This window comes from Leuresthes tenuis, unplaced genomic scaffold, assembly GCF_036924035.1.
Source record: "Leuresthes tenuis unplaced genomic scaffold, fLeuTen1.0.hap1 SCAF_23, whole genome shotgun sequence".
Taxonomy (NCBI): domain Eukaryota; kingdom Metazoa; phylum Chordata; class Actinopteri; order Atheriniformes; family Atherinopsidae; genus Leuresthes; species Leuresthes tenuis.
In genome coordinates this window covers 21719003-21738298 of record NW_027325377.1, presented here as the reverse complement: position 1 = coordinate 21738298, position 19296 = coordinate 21719003, and the positions used below count along the sequence as shown (strand labels likewise).

General features: G+C 37.7%; 1 protein-coding gene across 4 annotated transcripts in view; it reads left to right on the top strand.

Annotated features, from left to right (window-relative positions):
* The window catches only part of grm8a (glutamate receptor, metabotropic 8a), a 217385-nt gene extending 198656 nt beyond the window's left edge, over nucleotides 1-18729 (top strand). For 3 of the 4 annotated variants that reach the window (XM_072377434.1, XM_072377432.1, XM_072377433.1), the window contains 4 exons: nucleotides 1397-1763; nucleotides 15007-15147; nucleotides 15958-16063; nucleotides 17448-18729. In XM_072377434.1, coding sequence (XP_072233535.1) covers nucleotides 1397-1763; nucleotides 15007-15147; nucleotides 15958-16063; nucleotides 17448-17497 — 664 coding nt within the window. In that variant the 3' untranslated portion in view covers nucleotides 17498-18729. Of the gene's footprint in view, nucleotides 1-1396; nucleotides 1764-15006; nucleotides 15148-15957; nucleotides 16068-17447 lie in introns of all 4 variants that reach the window. The other variant, XM_072377435.1, reaches the window with a different exon arrangement.
* Nucleotides 18730-19296: the final 567 nt, after the last annotated feature.

Sequence of the window (19296 nt, the reverse complement as noted above, 5' to 3'; positions counted from 1 at the left end):
CCCACCCTCACCCATTGCACTGTTTGCAGTCAGTGTGAGTAACTCTGAAAGAGAGCATCAACTAAGGTGCTTAAATGTTAATGCAGGATTTAATAATCATCAGGTTCATGTCCCTGCAATTCAGATGTCTCTGAGCACCATCTAGTTATAAGATTTTTGGGTATTGTGTACTCCCTTTTTTGCAACTCTGTCATTCTACAGCAGGTGATTATCACATTTCTTTCTCCACTGCTGTTTTACTACAAATGCTGCTCATTGCCTCTAACCCTGTGTTTCTTCAGAGCTCTTAATCTTTCCCCTGATCTACTGTGGTTTTATTAAAGTGTATAAGTTTGCCTTCATAGGAGTCTAGTAATTTTGCTGCTGTATGGGAGCGAGCATGAAAAACTGCTTTGTTTTCAGCTTAGTGTACAGGAGTTTGAGTTTTTTTATTTGATTTTTAAATCCCTTACTATTCCAATAACTTGATGAAAAATCTAATCTAACACATCCAGGAATTCAAAACGTGTTCATTAAGTTGTTGGAGTTTCTCCATCCATTTAGTCTAGCATTAATCAGTTGAGTTCACTTATGGATCAGGGATGCCCCATTGTCATGTCATTATATAAGCTTCACTTGGGGAATATTGAAAAGTATAGCATTTCTTCGTATTGTTTTGCAGATAATCAATAGGTCTTTCTGACTGTACAAACTAACAGCCATGCTTTCCATTCAGGCTCTGCAGATAATCTTAGAGAAGTGTAGTTATGGATGGACTTTTTAAATGGCTAATACAGTGCCATTGACCTGTTAGACTTACTCTCACCGAGTTGCTAAGAATATTGGGGTGATTTTGACTGTGCATTCACATTAGCTAGGTTCTCAAGACAGACTTTTTTGCAGTTAAGTCTCCTTACTAAGGTTAAATCCCTCCTCAGCACTCTGAGATAGTTCAGAGTCCAGTTAAACTATGGTTACTTTTTCGAACTCCGCAGTCTCACAGTCCAACCAGAACAGTGGGATCCCAGAACAGATTGTTCTTGGATATTTCCAGATCCAGGTCAAAAATGCTGGTGAAGGAGCTTTTTCAATGGCTACCTCTGTTCTCTGAAGCAGCCTCCCTTTTCATGATTGAGCTGACCATGCCCTTGATCATTTTAAAACATAGCTGAATACCTCTGGCTGTCAGTCCTGGTTGATCAGGGTATTTTAGCTTTTATTATGCAACCACAGCCAATCAATTTTTCCTTCGCTTTATTTGATGATGCTTAATAGCTTTTACAGCACTTTGGTCAACTGAGATCCTTTTTCATTTGCAAAGCAGTAGAAAATAACTTTGACTTGATGTAATGCTGTAGTACAATGGTGGCACATCCACTGCATCACTTCCTCACAACAGTATTCTCCTGCTCTGCAGGTTCATCTCTCCCGCATCCCAGCTCGTCATCACCTTCTCCCTGATCTCAGTTCAGCTCCTCGGTGTCTTCGTCTGGTTTGCTGTGGACCCTCCACACACTGTAGTTGACTATGGTGAGCAGCGGACCCAGGACCCCATGGCGGCACGCGGAGTTCTCAAGTGCGACATCTCAGACTTGTCTCTCATCTGCTCCCTGGGTTACTCCATTTTGCTCATGGTGACGTGCACAGTTTATGCCATCAAGACGCGAGGCGTGCCCGAAACCTTCAACGAAGCCAAGCCCATTGGATTCACCATGTACACCACCTGCATCATCTGGCTGGCGTTCATACCCATCTTCTTTGGAACGTCACAGTCTGCAGAAAGGGTGAGTGTGTCTGTTATTTCCAAGTTTTACCACATGCTTAATCTACATCATATGTTTTAACCATTTTCTTTGTCATGCAAAGATGTATCTTTGTATCTTCAAAGAGTAGGAGTCTAAAGACACCCCCCTCCCCTTTTTTTGCATGAAGCAGAAATGCATACAGGAATGTAAAAACGAATACAAAAATATGGGGGAAACAAAGACAAAAAAATTATAAATTGGCTTGAGGTAATAAATACTAGTGGAAAATTAGAAGGGGAATAAACGCGTCAATAAGACAATGATGTTCATAATTAAAAATGTAAAATAGAAATCAAATTAAGTAACAGAAAAAAAAGTAAAGGCAAAATTATGCAGAAATACTTTTGGGGATTAGATGACAAACAATAGATTATGTAAAGTCACGAATAATAAAATTGAATATTAACACAAAGTTAGATTATTATAGTTGGAAATTAAAGCAGAAATATAATTTAAATTGAGATTGTGTACATAAAATATTGCATAAAGTTTTTGTTTTCATTTTAACTCTGTTCTGTTTATCAGCATACTCAATTATTAAGTCATTTATAAATCTTTTTTGTTTGTTTCTGGCAGTTTCAGTCTTCTGTAGCAATAGAAACACAAATAATCAAACATATATATATATACACAGACATACATCCTTTAGGTCTGTTTGCCAACATGAATACTTAAAACAAAGTATTTGAACAGTTTAACCCTCACAAGTAAAACAATCCTAAAATTAAAGCAAATTTTTCACTTTAAATACTTTTTTCTTATCGCTAAACTGAGACCGTAAACTTTCACAAGCAGCCACAAGATGCTTTTACTTGATCTTAATGGATTTTAAGATGCACATATTGAACAACGGAACAACAACGTGAGAAAAAACAATCAAGTATGTAAGTCATCAAGTGGAGGCTGTCCTTTCACTTGAATGATTTAAGAGGCATGCGTGCACTTGCACACACACAAATTCCAACAGTTAATCTGATTCATAACACCACACACAGTTTTTTTTTTTACTAGAACTAGTGAAGCAGTGGGTTATTAACAATAATAAATGCTTTGCAGACTCATTCAGATTCATGGTAGGTCAGTGATTGCAGATGTTTGCCTTTGTAAAGTCAATGTATACAGACTGTAGCTGGATAAGAAGACGCACGTGCATGTAAAAAAAAAAAAGTGAATTTACCTTCAGGGTGCATCATTATGTCCTTGAGATAGCCATGAACACAATCCCAAATGTCTTGACTCTTATAATCTCTCCCTGTTTTGGATGTCAATCAGGCAGTTTTCATTTCTCCCTTTCCCCATATTTCAGCCTTTTTTTCCTTTAAGGCAGATACAAGCCTCACTCATATGGCTAAAAAGCTTGCATCAAAGTGATCCCATATAATCACACATCAGGGAAATCATTCTCCTCCTGGATCTTTCCTGGTGTTTTCCCTTTGCCAACTGTTTTTAATTCCACCTGAAGCTGTTGTTTTGTGGTCATCATTGATGCAGGAAGCTTTAAACGAGTGAGCTTTTTTTTTTTATTATTCTACTTTTTCCCCTTGCAACAACCTTTTTGTTTCAGCACATCCATACAGTAGCCTGAGGAGTGTTGGCAAACAAGGTAACTTGTTTGCATTCCTCAGACAGAAGCTTCATCCAGTCAGTGGTCTCAAACAGGCCATCTCATCGCTACTGGCAGCCTCTCTAACCTTTACGCCACATGTGTGAATGACAGAGTAAGCCTTTGATCTGTCACATGATCTTTTGTGCCAGTTACCATTTATAGGTGCTGATGCGTTGTGGTGATGGTAGGGTGTATTCATGTGAAGTCATCAGTCTGTGTTCTTAAGCCCATATGAGTGTAAATCTGTGTGTGTGTGTGCGCATATTTGCCATGTCTCACTGGATGGGTTAAACACCATCCATGCCATCCACGCTCAGCTAATTAGCATGTCCATCAGCAACTTCATGTGTTTCTGCATTTGAGTGTGTTTGTGTGGTGTGTTAGATTTAATTGGAAAATCCACTAGTGCACATTTGCGTTTCTCTGTGTGTTGTTTCTAATTGGAATATCCTCTGGAGTGTATGGCAGCTGGCTGGCTAACAGAGAGAGCAGAAGAGAGGGAGGAGAGAGGAGTGAAAGGAGTAAACAGGTAATGATGTGACTTGCTGATGGGGCTTTAATGAGGAAAGCTTTACTGAGGGCATAGTTTTGCTTTCAGAAAGAGGAGACATGGTGGGGCTATAGTGGCTTAGTCCAAGGTTAACTGCCAGCATAATTCACATTTTAATCAAGTTTATCATCAAGTTTCTCTCAGTATAATATTGAATTAATCTGTCTGCAGTCAATACCCCACAGTTTTGGTCAAGACTGGTTACTTTAGCATACCTTCTTGAGGTTATAAAGTGGTTTGTTTCCTCTGAAAAGCTAACGCGTATGAAATGTAAAGCTTAGGGTGAAACATCACAGCACTTGCTCATTTGATGAATAGCATTTAGCCTGTCATGAGACCCCTCTGGAAGCAATGCAGTGGCTTTGTGAGCGTAGACCTCGTTCAGTTTGACGCACCGCTTGTGCTTCTTTTCAGAGCAACTGTGAGAGACCACGGCAGTATGGGAGTGTTTTAAACTATTGCCTCGATCATCCTTTCAACCAGAAATCAGTGTACTTGAGCTGTTAGTTTGCTTCATTTCAACAAAACACCAGTTAAACTGAAAATGATTAATATTCATGCAAATTTTTATTTAGAAAGAATTATTTAATCGATGGGATTTTTATGGCTGTAAATGACATGAACACTTTGTTTTTCCAACCCTAACCTACGTGTAATTTGTAATAATCATTAATCACTTTAACCATTCACAAGTGACAAGACACTGAACCAAATAAAAATAAAAAGTGGCAACTAGAGATACAGGGAAACAGAATAAGAAATGTGTGAGATGAATCAAGTAAGAAAGTGTGAGAGGAATATTTGCACAGCAACCATCACGTATTGGGGAAGAATTGTTTTGAAATGGCTCACGCTACCATGCAGAGGATGTTGTCTTCAGGCAGCTTCTGCTGCACCCTGTAGACATCTGAAAGTTGCAATCTGTGAATTTGCAAGTGTGCTTCCCTCTGCTTTTCTCTGCGTGTTGTAAAGCCCCAACTATGGAGTCCATCCTCACTCCAGCTATCTCTCTTTGTGCCCCATCATTCCTTTGCATGATGCAATGGACAGAAGTCCAGTTTTTTTCACTTTTTTTTTCCTCTCTTCTTTTTTATTCCATTTATATCTCCCTTTGAGCACCTCTCCTGTTCTCTGGATGTCTTTTAATATGTTCAACTTGTTATCTCTTGCCTCCTACCGAGGAAGAGGCAACTATTCTGCTTCAACCTGCGAAAATAGCCACTGCGTTGTCGTGACTGTTTGTGTATTTTCACCGCAGGTGTCTTTTTTCTTGAGTGTTACGGTAGCACCAGTTGCTTGCAGATTTATTCTAGTTCTATTCTAGTTCTAGTTCATTAATTATGCTTGTATACCATTTTAGGGCTTGCTGAGAGGTAAAATCTGATTGCAGTAAATAATAAGCTGCTCTTGTTTTTTAAAATAGATTCTGTGCTTCAATCTGACATATTTTTGAGATTTTTCATTTTTCTTCAGCCAGACTTTTTGGTGTACATTAGTTGTACAGAATAAACTACGAGGGGTACTACACTTCCAAAATTCATTCTAGGAACTGAGTGCCTCATGCGGTGTTAAATTAATTTACTGTCCATCTCCTTTTCACAGTAAATACTTACTTTCTAACCTCAAGACTCCAAAACCCTAAAATCGCCTTGCATAAAGCAACATTTTTAATTTTTGTTCTTTCCTTGGTGATTCCCAATAGGACCACGCACAATAAGTCTCCCTCTCACAGATCTCCATAACACATTCACACACATGTGTGTGTTGCCACAGCTTACTGTCCAAAGACAGATTTACGGTGGTGGTCAGAGTGAAGACTGCGCAGATCCTTACCACGATTAACTGCTGGTCATCAATCTACAGTCATCAGAAGAGGTCAGGCGGTCTGGACAATGCTCAAAAGAGGTGGGAAGGACAGCGGGTTGAGGATTTTACATGTCATGCAACAAGAGTGAACATTAAAGGCAAAATACTGCAAAGAAGTAACTAGTCAAGATCAGATCTAGCAAATGGGGAAATCTCATAAAGTACACCCATAACAGCTGAAAAAATGTACATGGCTGTTAAATACTAATGTTAAATATTAAATTAAACAATTATTACTCATAAGTACTTCACACAACCCACTTCTAACAACTGGAATACCTCTTTCACACATGCAAAGTGAATGCATAAATAGGTGATTGGTAAAACTGTTAATTTATTAACTTAAACTCATGTTTCTGAAAGATTGTTCGAATGCATTTGTCTAATGGAGTAATATATCAATATCTTTTTTTTTTTTTTGTATATGGTAGTGGTACAGCATTAGTATTCTTGTAAACATATGTAATAAAACATAAAATGAGCCCTCCAGTAGTTTATTAGTTAGTTTAATGTTAGCTTGGGTTAACATTGGGTAGCATGCATCTCCAAGTAAAATATTTCCCAGACTGAAACCTACTCTGTTTAAAATGTTATTGAAATCCAAGTGATTTAGATGGAAACAATTCAGGAAAACAGAGATACTACAAATGAGAGTAAAAACGCTGCTTTTAGTCCAGTGACTTGTGGTGCTGAACCAGAAAACTCAGTGACAGGACACACTAGCAGCAAATATTCTTTCTTGTTAAATGAGTTCTGATATTCCCAAACTGAAAAATCCAATTTGTGGGGAACGTTGACTATTGTTTATATTGTTAATAGTATTGGTCGTACAGCCTTTGGTTGAGAAAACTGCCTTGACCATGCAAATATTTGAAAATAAATAGTCTCATAAAGAAACTGATATTCCCTTATATAAACATGTAAACCAAGCAGTAGCAATGCACAGATATCAGTGGAGCACAAACAAATCAAATGTCTCTCCCTTAGCTGGATTTTTTGACAATATTCACCAATTATTCAGGGTGATGATAAAAAAAAAAAAAGTACAATTTTTCATTTAAAGAAATGTGTTTTTGCTACTTTTGTCAGGGCCCTGGTGGAAGTTGGTTGTTTAGCTGAGAATGGGGAAGACACACAGCAAGTGTTAGATCTGACATCAAACAGGGAGATTCTGAAGGATTTGTCAGGGGGCATCACAGCAACACGCTAGCTCACATATGCACTCTTAGCATGCGGAGTTGTTGGCAAAATTCTTTTTCAAGGTCCAAACAACCATTACCATAATACTTTTGAACAATGCTGTAGTTTATTTTGTTTCGTATTTTCCGCCTCCACTTGTCATGCTCTCATCCTCCCATGCTTGAACGTGGAGAGACGAACTGTATGACAAAGCAAAAATGAAAGCACAAACTTCAACACAGACGCTGGTTGTACTTCCTGCATCGTTTGGCTCCACAACGTTTTAAACTATGCAATTTTTCTAAAACCTCTTTTTTTCTCTTTATCTCTATATATGCAACACAATATGTATGAAGGTCTAATTGATTTTTCAAATATATCATTAAGAATTAATTAATCACGAGGATGATAATTGAAGCTAAATTAAAACATTAGAAGATAGATAAATGAAGCCATTGTGAAAGCTACGATTTAATTAGTGCTGTGCTGCTGATCCCAAGACAAATTCACAATATATTGTCCTTTAAGCTGTTGCTGTATTGTTGTAATAATTTGGCATCTATTGGCTGTCAATTCATAATAAATACTTGGACAGAATAAACGTGGGAGGTACCGTTTGGTTCTGAATCTTGGGTTAAAAGCTCAACAAAGATTTTAGTTGATTCTGTGTTGTACTTGAAGATGAATTTTGATGTTTCATGTAGAATTTAGTTTTTTGCCTGATTATATGTGATGCAACCTTTTAAGCATGCTCTTGGTACACAAACATAGCACTTTATGTTAAATTACAAGTTTGAGAATCTTGAATCACATGTAAATTATAAACGAATACCTAAATCAAGCAACTTTGCTTTTGGATAAAAAACACAGGTAACTCTTGGAGAGGGAAACATGCATAACTCTTTATAATTCTGCAGTTAAGGAACATCTGGCCAATAATGCCTCATCTTTCTCAGCATTGTGGCCTGAATTAGCCAGCAGTAGAATGTCAATGTGAATATGAAATAAAGATGAAAACTATTTTTTTTAAAACCTATGAAGGAAGGCGTATGTTGATGACTTTAAGGCTTGTGCCTGCTTCAGTTAAGAAAGAAAAAGTGTTGTCAGTGGACATGTCAGCGTAAAATCTTTATATAATGAAGACTACACATATGGTACATGAGCAAAAGCTATTAAATAGCTAAAGAGGGTTGAGGTTATGTGGCTTAACTCACAATTAATGCTGGAATATGCTTTGCATAATTTTTGAAACATTAATATTTAACATGAGTGCCAGAGAGGCAGACATACAGTCACTTCTAATTCACCTGCTCATTGTGTGACATGTTTTTATTTCTGCAATCTGCACAGCAGTCTGACTCTTTGTGTATTAGACTTAGAATTTCTCATAAATGGTTTTGTTGGGTACTTTTAATTGACTAAAACTATTCATGGTGACCCCACAGTCATGTAATTTTGAAGAGTGAGGAAGAGAAAGCAAGTTATTGACTAGTGGGCCATCATCACAGTATGCAATACAATGAAATGTGCGCATACAAGTCAAACTTCCGGCTACTGACTCAAACTCACACAGATTTGCAAGTCAATAAGAACTGACACTAACGAGCTGCTACAGAGCAAACGAAGCAGCTACACCACTTTCATAATATAACCTGTGCACTTTTGTTTTTGACACACATAGATCCAAGACCAGTATGGATTAGATGGAGAATAAAAAATGCCTCTAAGTGCTGTTTTGTAGAAGGTAATGAGGCACTTGGCCAGTGACCAGTGCGCTTGGGCCCAATTAAGCTGTACTAACACAAAGTTAAAATATTATGGTAGAAAGTCTTGTGTCACAGTTTTTTTTTCTCATCATGTTGACCATGGTCAGAAATAAATGTGTGATATCTGTGTGAAGAAGTGTATATTGAGGTTTTAACAAGCTGCGGATAAAAGAAACTGAAAAAGCTACTCGTTCCACACTAGGGTTTTAGAAATTCCTCTCACCTTAGTTTGTTTTTTTTTTGTGCAAGAATGTCTCTCGAAAAGATGCTGTTCTCAACTAAAACAAGTGGTGGCTCAACGTGAACACTTATCGTAAATTGCGATAACTCTTATCTTGTTACTTTGCACTGTTGCCATGACCTTATGGTTTAATGTTCTTGTCTGACAGAGACTGTCAACAACTTTCAACACCATCAGCGGTACCATAATACTTTTATTCAGGACAGCTGGATGCAGCCTGAAAAACTTTGTCTATGTAATGTGAATAATGTATTGTATGTACTACTATACTGAGGCAACGACTTATCCATGAGCAGCTGCTCACATGTTTTCACTTGACATCATTTTTAGAACCTGTATACTGTACAAGGTGATGCTCTACCAGGACAGATCATGCAATGGGGAGAAAGATTATAGCAGTGTGCAAGCGTGCCAAGGGGAATTTTTTATTCATTCGCAGGCATGCCCATATCAACGCATGACGCATGACTAACCCTTCTTCATTTCAATCAATGTCTTTCTGTGTTGCCTCTTCATCACTCTTGTTCTTCTCAAAAATGTGTCTGTGCTTTTGCCTTTTTATAATTGTTTTATTTACACTTGCAATGCCTTGTATTCACACAGCATATCTTTTGCTTTCTTTCTTTCTTTCTTTCTGTACTTCAGTATCTTTCTGGGAAGTCTTTATAGTACATATAAAAAAAAAAGACTTCAGTTACACAAATGAGATGAAACATCGAGGTTTTCATTTACAGAGAAAATTAACCAATATAACACATCTGTGAGCTGCAAATGAATGTGAACCTCAAGGATTACCAGTAAAGTGGAAGTCAAATACTTGAGATGCGTATATTCAGGAATGGCAGGTCTGAGTGGGTGCCCTGTTTTGTTTAGAGCCAAAGTCTGGTCATGTTTGTGTAGGTTTATGATGAAAGAGTGTGAAGCCCAATTTTTTTAAATGATGCTTCATAGCAAATACATATCGGTCTCTCATCCATTACCTTTTGGAGTGAATTAAGTAAGCTGTTACACATGACAGCAAGAAATGGCAAAGCGCGACAGCAGTTAAAAATAATTGGAGCAATGTGTGAAATGTAAATGAAAAGGAGACCAGCTGCTTTCACCTTTGGAGGGGAATGTTGTTCCATTTTTTTCTGATACTGGATTCTAGCTGCTCAACAGTCCGGGGAATTCTTTGCCATATTTTCCATTTTATGATGCTCCCTAAGTTCGTAACTGATGAAACGTCTAGGCTGCAGAAATGCCACTCCAACGCTCATTTGATGTTTTTTCATGTTCTATTATGAATAAAATATTGGTTTATGAGATTTGCAGATAATTTTATTCTATTATTTTCATATTTGACACAGCCTTCCAACTATTTTGGAATCGGGCTTATAGTCGCCTACAGGAAAAAGGAAGCAGAAGAGAATAGAGAAGAAGATAGCTAGAAGAGCAGTAAAAGATGACACACCGTTATGTTCTTTGGAGGAATCTTTTCAGCAATCTTTAGGGGGCATAATGTATTAATCTCACATTGAAAATTTAAAAAGTAAATACGCATGTTGTCACAAACACCTTTAAAGCTAATCTGACATGAATAATGAATTAAACTATCAGACTGTAAATAAGCAAAGGTGAAGGGATGCAGCCGTGCATTTGCAGTAACCATTTAAAATGGAGGCTCTGAAGAAGGTACGTCTCATTTTGTTAAATAGTTCTCACCTCGTCTCCTCTCACAGATTGTGTCACCCCACACTTTCCCAGCTGGTATCTCTAATGGAGAGGCCTAAGATACAAGCAGAGGATAAGGAGAAAAACTGAGAACATACTAATTTAGGAAATGCAATCAAGGGTTTAATTTTCACTCTGCATTTCATGATATGTTTATTTCATCGGTGAAACACGGTGATGGCACTATGGCTTTAGCCTGTTTGACAACCTCTGCACTCAGATCGCTTGTCATCAATCATGGAACAATGAAATCTGAATTATATCAGGGAATTCTGACAGAATATGTCAAGAAATCATTCAAAATCTTAAAAAGTGTACTGTTGATATGAACAATGATTTTGACAATGTACAGCATGATATTTTTTACTATTTGGGCTGTCATCATTGTATAGTAGAACTTGCATGCTTATTTATGGATGGATATACTATTCACTATCTATTCAATCTGTTTGTCACATGTCTCAGTCTGAATCATGGAAAACTACATCTGTACCTCATGACTGTGCATTTAGTCCCTTTGAACTTTCACTGACCATACCTTCTTCCAGTCGCAAACTTCTCTGAAAATGCCGTTGTCAAACGTTTGAGTTAATTGTGTCACATATGACATGTTAAATATAGTAAACCTCACTCTGATGGGCACATTGTTCTGTGTATTTCAGCAGGTTGATTCTGAAGTGTTTGCCAGAAGCAGGTCTAATTTGTTTGTCTCTGAAGAAGTCTTTATTAGTGCAATATATTTCAGAGTGATATTTTCAGTATAGCCAAGCTACCTCTGGCCAAGCATTTACATGAGCTACCATGCTTCAGTTATTATATGACTCTGCTGTGAGAGGAAGACTGCTCTCGCTACACCAATTAATGCGCAGTTGGACTGTTTAGCTGCCCGCCATCATTAGCTATGTATCGCATGAATTACAGCCTTATACAGAAATTGTGTATTCAGGACTTAAGTATACATTTTGTGTGGCTCAAAGATGAGGAAATTGCACAGTTCCTTCTGAAGCTGGCTATGCTCACCGTCTTTCTTCATGTTGCTGCTGTTACCTTGCCAACCAGCCAAAACACTGACCCTGGTCTTGTATTTGATAATCACTGGCTTTGCTTTAAAGCTAAAGTCATTCTGTTTGGCCTTGATAGTTCTGCTGCGTGGTACCTTCCACATTGTAAAAGATAAACTTTTCAACAAAACACCCATTTCTTGAGAAAATAATTACGCTATTGAGGAGGTAACTTAATGGTAACTTAATGTTCAACAGATAGGAAGTGATGATTTTAGATATGATGAGACTGCCTATAGAATTTATTGCATAATTTATTATATACAATTTAAAATAAATTGTATAGTTTACTGTCACTTTCCCAAAAAAGCTGTGTTGTTGTCCCTAATATGATTTCTGCCTTCAGTTATGAATTATTCCACAATAGAATAGGGTAGAATCAGCAAAATTAAAAATAACTAGTGTCCAGTTGATGAATATCCTCCAGTGAGCAGCTTTCTCATGACTTGAACAAATATGAAATGAGTCATTACAACAAAAATGAATCTTTTTAATCAGCACAGCAGCACAAGTCCATGTGGGCAATATTACTCACTGACACTAAGAAACAACTGTTAGCTGAGGCACTGAAACACAACTTCCCAAAAGTATGAATAATAACATAAATCCAACTTTTCTGCATCATAATATAGTGTCATCTCCTCATTTAGTTATTGATAAACCTCTCTCTTCTCTTCTCAGGAGTTAAACACACATCGCCCATCATTCTTCCTCTTGTTCTCTTTTTGAATCTCTTGCTCTCTCTGTCTAATTTAATATTTTGATATCATAAACCTTAAAAAAACGCACTGCATGGCTGTCCTTAGTTCATTAGCTACTCTCTTGGTCACTTTTATGGCAGAGTGCTCCCATGGTGCTCACATTTTTAGTTATCACTTGTTGACTGTAAGGTGGAGGATGTTAGTGCTCATTTTGTGCCAAAGACACAACTTTGGACCAAAGGCTGAATGCAATGAAAGCAGCTTTCAGTGGACTTACTGGTGTTCTAATAAGGCCAGTTTACTGTCCTCTCAGTGTTGTTCAGCTTTTATCTGCAGGTTACTCTGTCTTTTCCCCTTCAATCTGTATTTTTACATTTTGAAAAAGAAATCTGATTCATTCTCGTCTCTCTGTATGAAAACATGTTTTTCTCTCCATCTGTTTCTATCTGATGTGGCGATTCACAGATCTGTGTATCACTATCGAGGGCAGTTTGTTGGCAAAAAATGTGAAAAATAGCAAATTGGCTAAGTATGTGGAAATGTGGAAATTCATCCATGCATATTTCTCCCATGATCTTTTTCTTCCTGCTTAACTGACAAATTTCAGCTCTCTTTTGAGTGCTTTGTTGCATGTGTGTGTTTGCGGAGCATGAGCTGCTGTCAGAGCCTGTAGGAGAGCTTCAGGCAGTCTCTTTACCCCTGGCAAACATGCTCTGTGATATTACAATCAGAAAAGAAGGTCACTGGGAAAAAAAATAATACGTCTTTCTGGTATTTCCATGTTGTTTTTAAGTTCTGTTTATGAGTCCAAGATAGTTATTTTGTATGCAGTAGGTTAAGAGTTTGCATGCATTTATTTTTCCCTCTTCTCTCCTTCCTCTTTGGCTACTGCCAGTGTGGTCACCTTACACTTTAGGGCAGATATGTTTGTTTTAGTTTGTTTGCATATACCAGTTTGAGTTTGGTACACTATATTTGGATCTATATTTTAAAGAGATGTTTCTGTCCTGACCAACGGACAGCTCTTTGGCTAGGTTTTATTAAATCTCCACAGAATTTTTTATATCCAGGTGGGATTTTATGTATGCTTTTGCTGAGCTAATGCTCAAGCCAGTTTAGAACTAGTTCAGTTTTACACCCCTCTTAGAACCAGTTTGATTTTCCACAGCCAGTGGAGCCACATAGCCAACACGTCACTTTAAGTTTTACCTAATATATTGTTTGAAACTCCCACGGGAGCATTCTGAATTTCTATAAGGGGTCGCAGTGCATGTAGACAGTTTATCACAGTATTGTCACACCACCAGCAAATGACACATCAAAATGGATTCCTTAAGTGGTTGTTTTTTTAAAAAAGGTTTTCTTAATATCTTTTCCAGTGTAAATTGTGCCGATAGATACTGATAAGTTCTAATATGCTCTGCTTTTCTATTGTTTTAGCAAGGCTGTCTTATGTCAAAAGTATGTTTAAAATGCATCAACTGTTGCACTTATAAATACCAGCAGGATATTAAATGATTGATTTGAATAAAAAAAAGAAAATGTTTTGGTTACTCTGGTTGGTCTCCATAACTCTGCCCCTGGCTGACATAACTGGTTGTTTGTTCCTGCTGGACAAGTAGCATCAGTTTTTCTCGTCTGATTTCAGTGCTTTCAAGTTTGAACAGAAAGACCTAAGTTGAGCGCTGGCTGCAAATCTGCACTGGAACCTTTTTGGTGAAAAAGGTATTTGTTGTGCTGACCACTCTGGTATTTCTGGTCACTTTACCTTCCTGGCTACCTACTTCCATTTTTACCACACTTGTCCATTTCTGCTCTTTCCACTATTTTCATGTACACCAAGATTAGTGCTTGCCAGATAAGCCCCATGCATTGAGAGCTTGTCAGCTTTCTCAGGATTGTGGGTGAAGCCCGTCATTACATCTGTCCTCCTCCAAACCACTCTGAAACTGACTGAGCATCTGTAGACAAGTGCTCAGTCCACCACAGTGTGTGTGTGTGTGTGCTCAAACTTAGTTGCCAGAATCGAAGTGGCCTAATTGAACGGACAAGTTGCTTGCACATAATCATTTCCACTGCCTTCCTACGCCACGTCATCATATCTCTGTCCTTTTTAGTCTCGACTAGTACTTGCCACCTAGTTCACTAGATGTTCAGCTGGCTGTCTGCCTGACAGTGTTACTTCTGTCGGTCAACACACTCTTGGCTGAATAAATAAAGAAATCTACAGATGTTTGAGGGGAACTGTTAGTTCTGGAACAACTCAATCTCTGAAATTTAAAGTTGTTTCTCCCTGTTGTATCTAGTGACTGCCAAACCTCATTTAAACTCTCCAGAAAACATCTGAAAATTGCTTTTCTGATATATCTATAATGACCTTCTTAATCGACCCCTTGAACTGCACCTATTTGATGTTGACAAACTTCCCATTAATCTTTTCCCCTCTTTCTTTTATGATTTCTTGTTTTATTTCAAATTAACAGTTAAAATGTGATAAACCGTCCTCTTACTCTCTTGGTATATGTCTCTCTTGTTTCAGATGTACATTCAAACTACCACCCTGACAATTTCTCTCAGCCTGTCTGCCTCTGTGTCACTTGGAATGCTCTACATGCCAAAGGTCTACATCATCCTCTTCCACCCTGAGCAGAATGTACCCAAACGAAAACGCAGCTTCAAGGTGAGATTGACTTATATTTCAATTATATAAGCTTGACACTGATAGGGAGAGTAACATTACCAATCAGATGGACATGGTTTAATGCAAAATTAGGTACACACATACAAAAAGGACATAAGAAGTCTCTGTGTGTGTGATGTAGCTCAAGGGAAGTAATGTAAAGCCAGGCCCAGCTGCAGGAGGGAAGCGCTTTCGTGTCTCCATAAAGCTACATACAAAAGTGTACAAAAAGTGCAAATTGAGTATCGGTACAAAGCCTCAAGTGTGTCCTGTTGGGTCAACACGCATCCAAAATACCACAAAGTAAACCCCTGACATGTAAATGCATAACCAGGCCCAGACTGGTAAATGCCTGAATGCTAATGCAGAACCAGAAACAAAGCAACAAGCTGCTCGCATGAAATGTAGCTGCCTGAAATGATGGATTAGCATCACTTTTCAAACAGGTGTTGGAGTTACTGATGCTGCTAAACTAAAGCACAGCCAAGGGAGCCAGTCCAGTCAGTCAGAGGCAGACAGAAAGCAGGTATGAGGAAAGGCGAGCTCTGGACCAATGTATTCAATCCTGGAACGTTTACATACAAACAGAGATGCTCAGAATCGTTGACTAAGTTGAAATATAAGATAAGGAATGGAAATGGATGTAAGAATGCACAGAAAAATGTCTGTTTTTAGCGTGTTTTTCATTACTCACAGATGTGTGTTAGTGATGCTGAAGGAAATCGCATGTATTGAGCAGACTCGTATACTGACCGTCTTCATTTCAAATTTTTTGATTTGTGATCATGTGTTGCATGTATGACTTCACAGGCAATTGTGACAGCAGCCACCATGTCGGGAAAACTGACCCAGAAAGGAGGAGACCGGCCAAATGGAGAAGTTAAGACCGAACTGTGTGAGAGCATGGAGACCAACAGTGAGTAAGAGAACACCAAAGTTTTATAATTACACATATAAACCAGATAAGTTTGCTTCGTGACCTATACAACAATATGGTACATATTATGATAGCATTTTCTATCATATTTTATCATGAATGGATCGAAGTTTAATCAATCAGAAGTGGTTAAAAATCAAACATATGAGTAGTAGGATACCTTAAGTTATAATATATTTTTAGGACTATATTTCAATAAACGACTATTAAAGTGTCATGTAGCACAAACAAGAAAATACACATGTGTGTCGCGACGTGTTGTATTTTTAACAAAGTATAAACAATATTTAACATAGCAGTTTTTGGCTATGTACCAAATACATATGCACATTTACATATTTTGGAATCTAAAGGAATTAAAAAATGAACTGATATGAATATGTTTTATTATGCAGGCTAACAGCTTCTCATGTAAGATTATTTATTTACAACCAAATAATTTACCAACCAGCCTTCCACCTTGTGTGTAAATATATTATTCATGTCATAATAGGTTAGCACCTTATTAACAAACTTTTCGCAGGTGTATGTTGCATTTGGATAAACTGCTGCATTAATGTTTGTTAAGCTTAAGTTTGAAAGCAAATTGCACGCCTGGCTTTTTTTGCTTGGAAAACAGCTGCAGTCGTGACCATTTCTCAATAGCAGATTGAGAGGCACTGTGTGTACGGAGAGTGTGTGTGTGTGTGGCTGAATGTGCATGTGAGTATGCACGAATAACCTATTTGTATACATGTAAACATGTTCAAGTAAATTTGAATGGGTTTGTGTCGCTCAGTTTACTTGTAGGCCAATGAGCACATTTACAAATCTGAGCAGTACTTACCATGTTTATCTGTAAAGGAAGGAGAAGCTTTTCTGTCACAACTTTATTTGCACCTGTGAAGGAGGCATGCCACAATGGATTTGTTCAAGCAACACTTAAAATACTTAATCTCGTCTGAATACTTTCTAACGGCCGTTCCATATGCCGGACAACAACGTTCTTTATCCAGTGTTGATGGATATTCATATTCAGTCGTAGTTATTATCATCTTAATATAAAATAAAGAAAATTGGAAGCAATGCTGCTCAGACATTGACATTTAACACAAGATGCTTGAGGCTACACGAGACATGCCAGGTTTGGAAGCCTCAACCACTCAGGTGGTCTGTGGACGTGACAATATTGCTGATCATCCAAAGCCAGAGCTGCTCTAAACTGCCTTTTCTCCCTTGTTTTTTTTTCATCTGCACTCTTTTCATTTGTTTTTTCCCCCCATTTCTACATCAATTTCTGTCTCTCATTCTCAACTTTCTTTCTTTTCATAAACACAATCTTCTGTTTATCTCTATCTTCTGTATTTAACCCATCTTCACGCAGCTTCATCAACTAAGACGACATATGTCAGCTACAGTAATCATGCCATCTGAAGGGACTACAGAAGAAGGGGATTGGACAGGAGAGGGGGCGTGTCTTTGGGCAGGGCCAAGTGAGAGAGAGAAGAAGCCATCATCCAAAGCCGACTGGCTGAAGAACTGGCAGACGAACAGAGCGCCCAATGGAATCCAAGCATGAGACATTTTGTATTGTTCCTCATCAAAACACAGAGGTGGGACCACATAAAAACAGCCAGTCAGTGTGCCTGCTTTGCTGCTGCTCACAGCTCATTGGTCCAAATATGAACTTACCTGATTTAAAAAAAAAAAAAAAAGAAAGTAACATAATGAAAAAAGTGACATATCGTAGGACGCTGTTGGACCGAAAAAACTATTAAAACCCACAAAATAGTTTAAAAAATCATAAAAGATGAAAAAAAACAAAAAAACAACAACTAAGAACTGTATAGAAATTATATATAAAAAGGCACTGGTGGGGATGAAAAGAGATTTAACAGATAACATTTTAAAAGATATTTAAAAAGAGAAATGTAAGAGAAAATCTATGAGACTCAAACATGTTTGCTGTTGTTCTCTTCTTGTAAGTATTTTTGTGGTTGTGACGATTTTTTCATTCTTGTCTCACCGTTGTCTGATGGATCGCCCTTGCATAATGAGATGAGTGTGTTTCCTCCTGCTGTCTTGGCAAATTGGGTTGTAGCCTTGGGTTGTGAACCTGTAAAACGCCATGGTTGAAGCATGCCAGTTTTTATACAAAAAGGAGATTTATTTATAATAAAGGAATGTTTTGCAAATGTGTAGATTTGCTGTCATGCTTTTGAATGCTGAGTTAGACCTTTGAGTTTGTACAATGATCACTTCAGTTTGTAGTGATGTTGGTATGACATTGATTTCAACATTTTATCAATAATTCTCTTTTCTGTACTCCTGCAACAACCATTTATATGTCAAACCGTTAAAAATATACAAGGACTAAGAAACATTTCTACTGCACTGGCTAGACTCTTTCTTGTTGGACAGGAGCAATCGATAATGTTGAAGGCAAAGTGAGAGGACAAATCGCACCTGTTACAGAATGATGGTGTGCCTTACACGTATTTAGTAGGAGAGACGTGAAATTTGTGTTTTTGTGATCCTAGTTAATTTTATTGTTTGTGATCTGCTCTGATTGCCGTGAAATTTTGCATTGATGGCAAAGTTGATGTGGAGATAAAATGTTGAATATATCCGCAGCAAAAAAAAGGTTTTGTTCCACAATTTCAATGTATGCAGCTGGCAGTCTCGGATGTTCTTGAGCATTAAATTCCTGCCTGTTTATTCATGCTTGAGATTTCCTTTGAAAGGTTTAGAGTGTGTTACATGAATTATCTACCATTATTATCTACATTCTGCAGTGCAGAATGTTGTTGCCAGCAAATAGTTGACTACCAGGCGAATATTTTGTACGTTCCTAATTTCTTTTCTTTTTTTTTTTTTGGTTTTCTCATATCTTTTAAGTGCAATACAGACATCTGATGAAAATGCACTGACACTTTTCAACTGAAGCTATGTATTCTGAACCCCCATCCTTTTGGAGCTATATCTGTGAATAATTACCATTTTTAGCTGGAGTTATTCACATCTCACTCTGGGCTTGTGCAAAGGACAAAGAGCCTCAGCGTATTGTACTTCAGGTTTATTTGACTTATTCACAAAGCCTGCGTTTGTTCAGTTTAGCCGACAGTGTTGCTGACTGGATTTTTGTAGATTTTTTTCTTTTAAAAAGTGCTTAAGTTGAAAATGTGGATTTGAACCTTGGTAACAAGTTCAGGTGGTGCATATTTTATGTTTTT